At 43.3% G+C, this 2,041-nt stretch overlaps 1 protein-coding gene across 1 annotated transcript in view; it reads left to right on the forward strand.

Moving 5' to 3' along the window:
• Positions 1-2,041, forward strand: part of exoc4 (exocyst complex component 4) — a 99,264-nt gene that overhangs the window by 22,262 nt on the left and 74,961 nt on the right. The window contains exons 6-7 of the mRNA XM_010790896.1: positions 768-913; positions 1,147-1,235. Of these exons, the coding sequence (XP_010789198.1) occupies positions 768-913; positions 1,147-1,235 (235 nt within the window). The remainder of the gene's footprint in view (positions 1-767; positions 914-1,146; positions 1,236-2,041) is intronic.

Consider the following 2,041-nt stretch of genomic DNA (forward strand, 5'->3'; position numbering starts at 1 on the left):
CTTCTTGAAATAAAATAAAAAACACAGTTTTTCTAGAACAGATTACAAATCGCCTGAAAATGGTACAAACAAGTGGCAACACGTGTGACGAAGGTGTTGCGCTGGGCTATATCATGCAATCGAAAGTGAAACTTAAGCTGAGATATTACGGATATTCCCGCGAGAGTAATAAATAAATAAATTCACTAGCACCCCCAGTAGGCCTTTGGTTGATCAAAGTGATCATGAATATATGATAGGTGAACCGAGCAGGCAGGTTGAGCTTACAGGATATTAGTGTTAATGGGGGCTTTAAAGCAATTAATGAACTTGAGTACTCCATGTGATGAATTAGGGACCACCATTAAAAAAGCTTCAGTGAATGACACCGTGTTTGACAGTTGAGATTAATGTATTGTAGTTTGTTGTGATTTGCTTTTGAAATATCCAATCATGTTCCAGTGGTTCTTTTATTTGTCTCTTCCCAAATCAAAAGATAATTTACAATAAATTGGACATCTTAGGTGTTTTAACTTTAAAGCAAAGTCTCACCAACATAGAGTCTCCTATAAAACATTTATTCCTGTTAGCTTCAAATTGTTGGCAAAAAAAAAAAACAGCCATGAGAAATGTTTTGTCTATCTTACAAAATTGCACTTAGGAAGCACTTAGTCTGAACATGGGAAGATTGAACCCTCCTATGTGACCTTGCTAAAGAACAATATCCCATTAAAACTGAGCTGCTTCTTATTTCCCTGTTTTGACCCGGCCCTCTGTTTGTTGTTCAGGTTTTGCTGATGGAGTATCTGGACGTGAAGAACAGCCGCAGCGCCACGGAGCCGTCGGCTCAGCTCTCCTACGCCAGCACCGGCAGTGAGTTCGCTGCCTTTTTCTCCAAGAAGAAGCCACAGCGGGCCAAGCAGTCGCTCTTCAAGTAAGGATCACATCCTTCTCTGCCTTGTGCTTCACCAAATATTACAAAAATGAAAATAATATATAACCTTCCATGTTAGAGAAGTGAAATTTGAAATCTCTATAAATAAAATATTTGTCTTGACTTGACTTTGGTCTGTCTTAAGGCCATTAGATTCCTTTTTGCAGTTTCCTGTTCCATGTTGTACTGCTGTGCCGTGTTCCCACTTGTTGAACTCTTTGTGTGTTTTGTAGGTTTGAATCTTCTTCCCATGCCATCAGCATGAGTACCTACTTGAGAGAGCAGAGGCGAGAACTCTACAGCAAGAGTGGAGAATTACAAGGTGAGGAAGAAGGATACACTGAGGGTAGAGAAAGTGGGGGGGACAAAACACTCCCAAACAGCTGGATTGGCGAAGTGAAAACGAGTGGGAGGACGATGAGAGGAAGGGGAGATGATGGAGCAGAAGAATGTGTGAAAAGTATTGACAGAAGAGTGAAAAAAGGAAAGAGTAATCCGACAGAGAGGGGAATACACCGGGCAGAGTTTGATGTGTGTGTTGAATAAAGCAGGAGAGAAAAGAGCAGCTGGAAAACAGAGCCAAGGTTGAGGTCGGGTACAAATGAATAAAGGGAGGTAGGGATCGAGGTTAGAGGCGTAAGAAAAAACCCCTGAGTAGAAAGAAATAGAGACCTTTAAGCCAACTGAACAGAAAGAAATAATGGGTAAAGGCAGATTGATGCAGAGATTGTTAAAAGATGGCAAGCAGGAGGTGTCTTTTCGCCTTCAGGAAGGAGATGGGGAAAGGGGTGTGGAAGGATCCAGCGAGAGAGTGATGGAGGGATTTGGGGGAGAGTGGGGAGAGCAGTATAACAAAAGGTGGAGATAGCACCGGCGTGTTGCAGGTCGAGTATTCCACTCAGGAAAAGAAAGCGGGACAACAGGATTGTGGAGAGGAAAAGGGCGATAGCGATAGAGATTGACGAGAGGCAGAGAGCAGGGTGACTTTGCAGAATCCGCCTACAGGGAGAGGCCTTGAAAACCACACACACACACACACACACACACACACACACACACACACACACACACACACACACACACACACACACACACACAGACGACTCGACCGAACGGACAACCGACGGA

This window comes from Notothenia coriiceps, unplaced genomic scaffold, assembly GCF_000735185.1.
Source record: "Notothenia coriiceps isolate Sejong01 unplaced genomic scaffold, NC01 NC01_scaffold00034824, whole genome shotgun sequence".
NCBI lineage: Eukaryota > Metazoa > Chordata > Actinopteri > Perciformes > Nototheniidae > Notothenia > Notothenia coriiceps.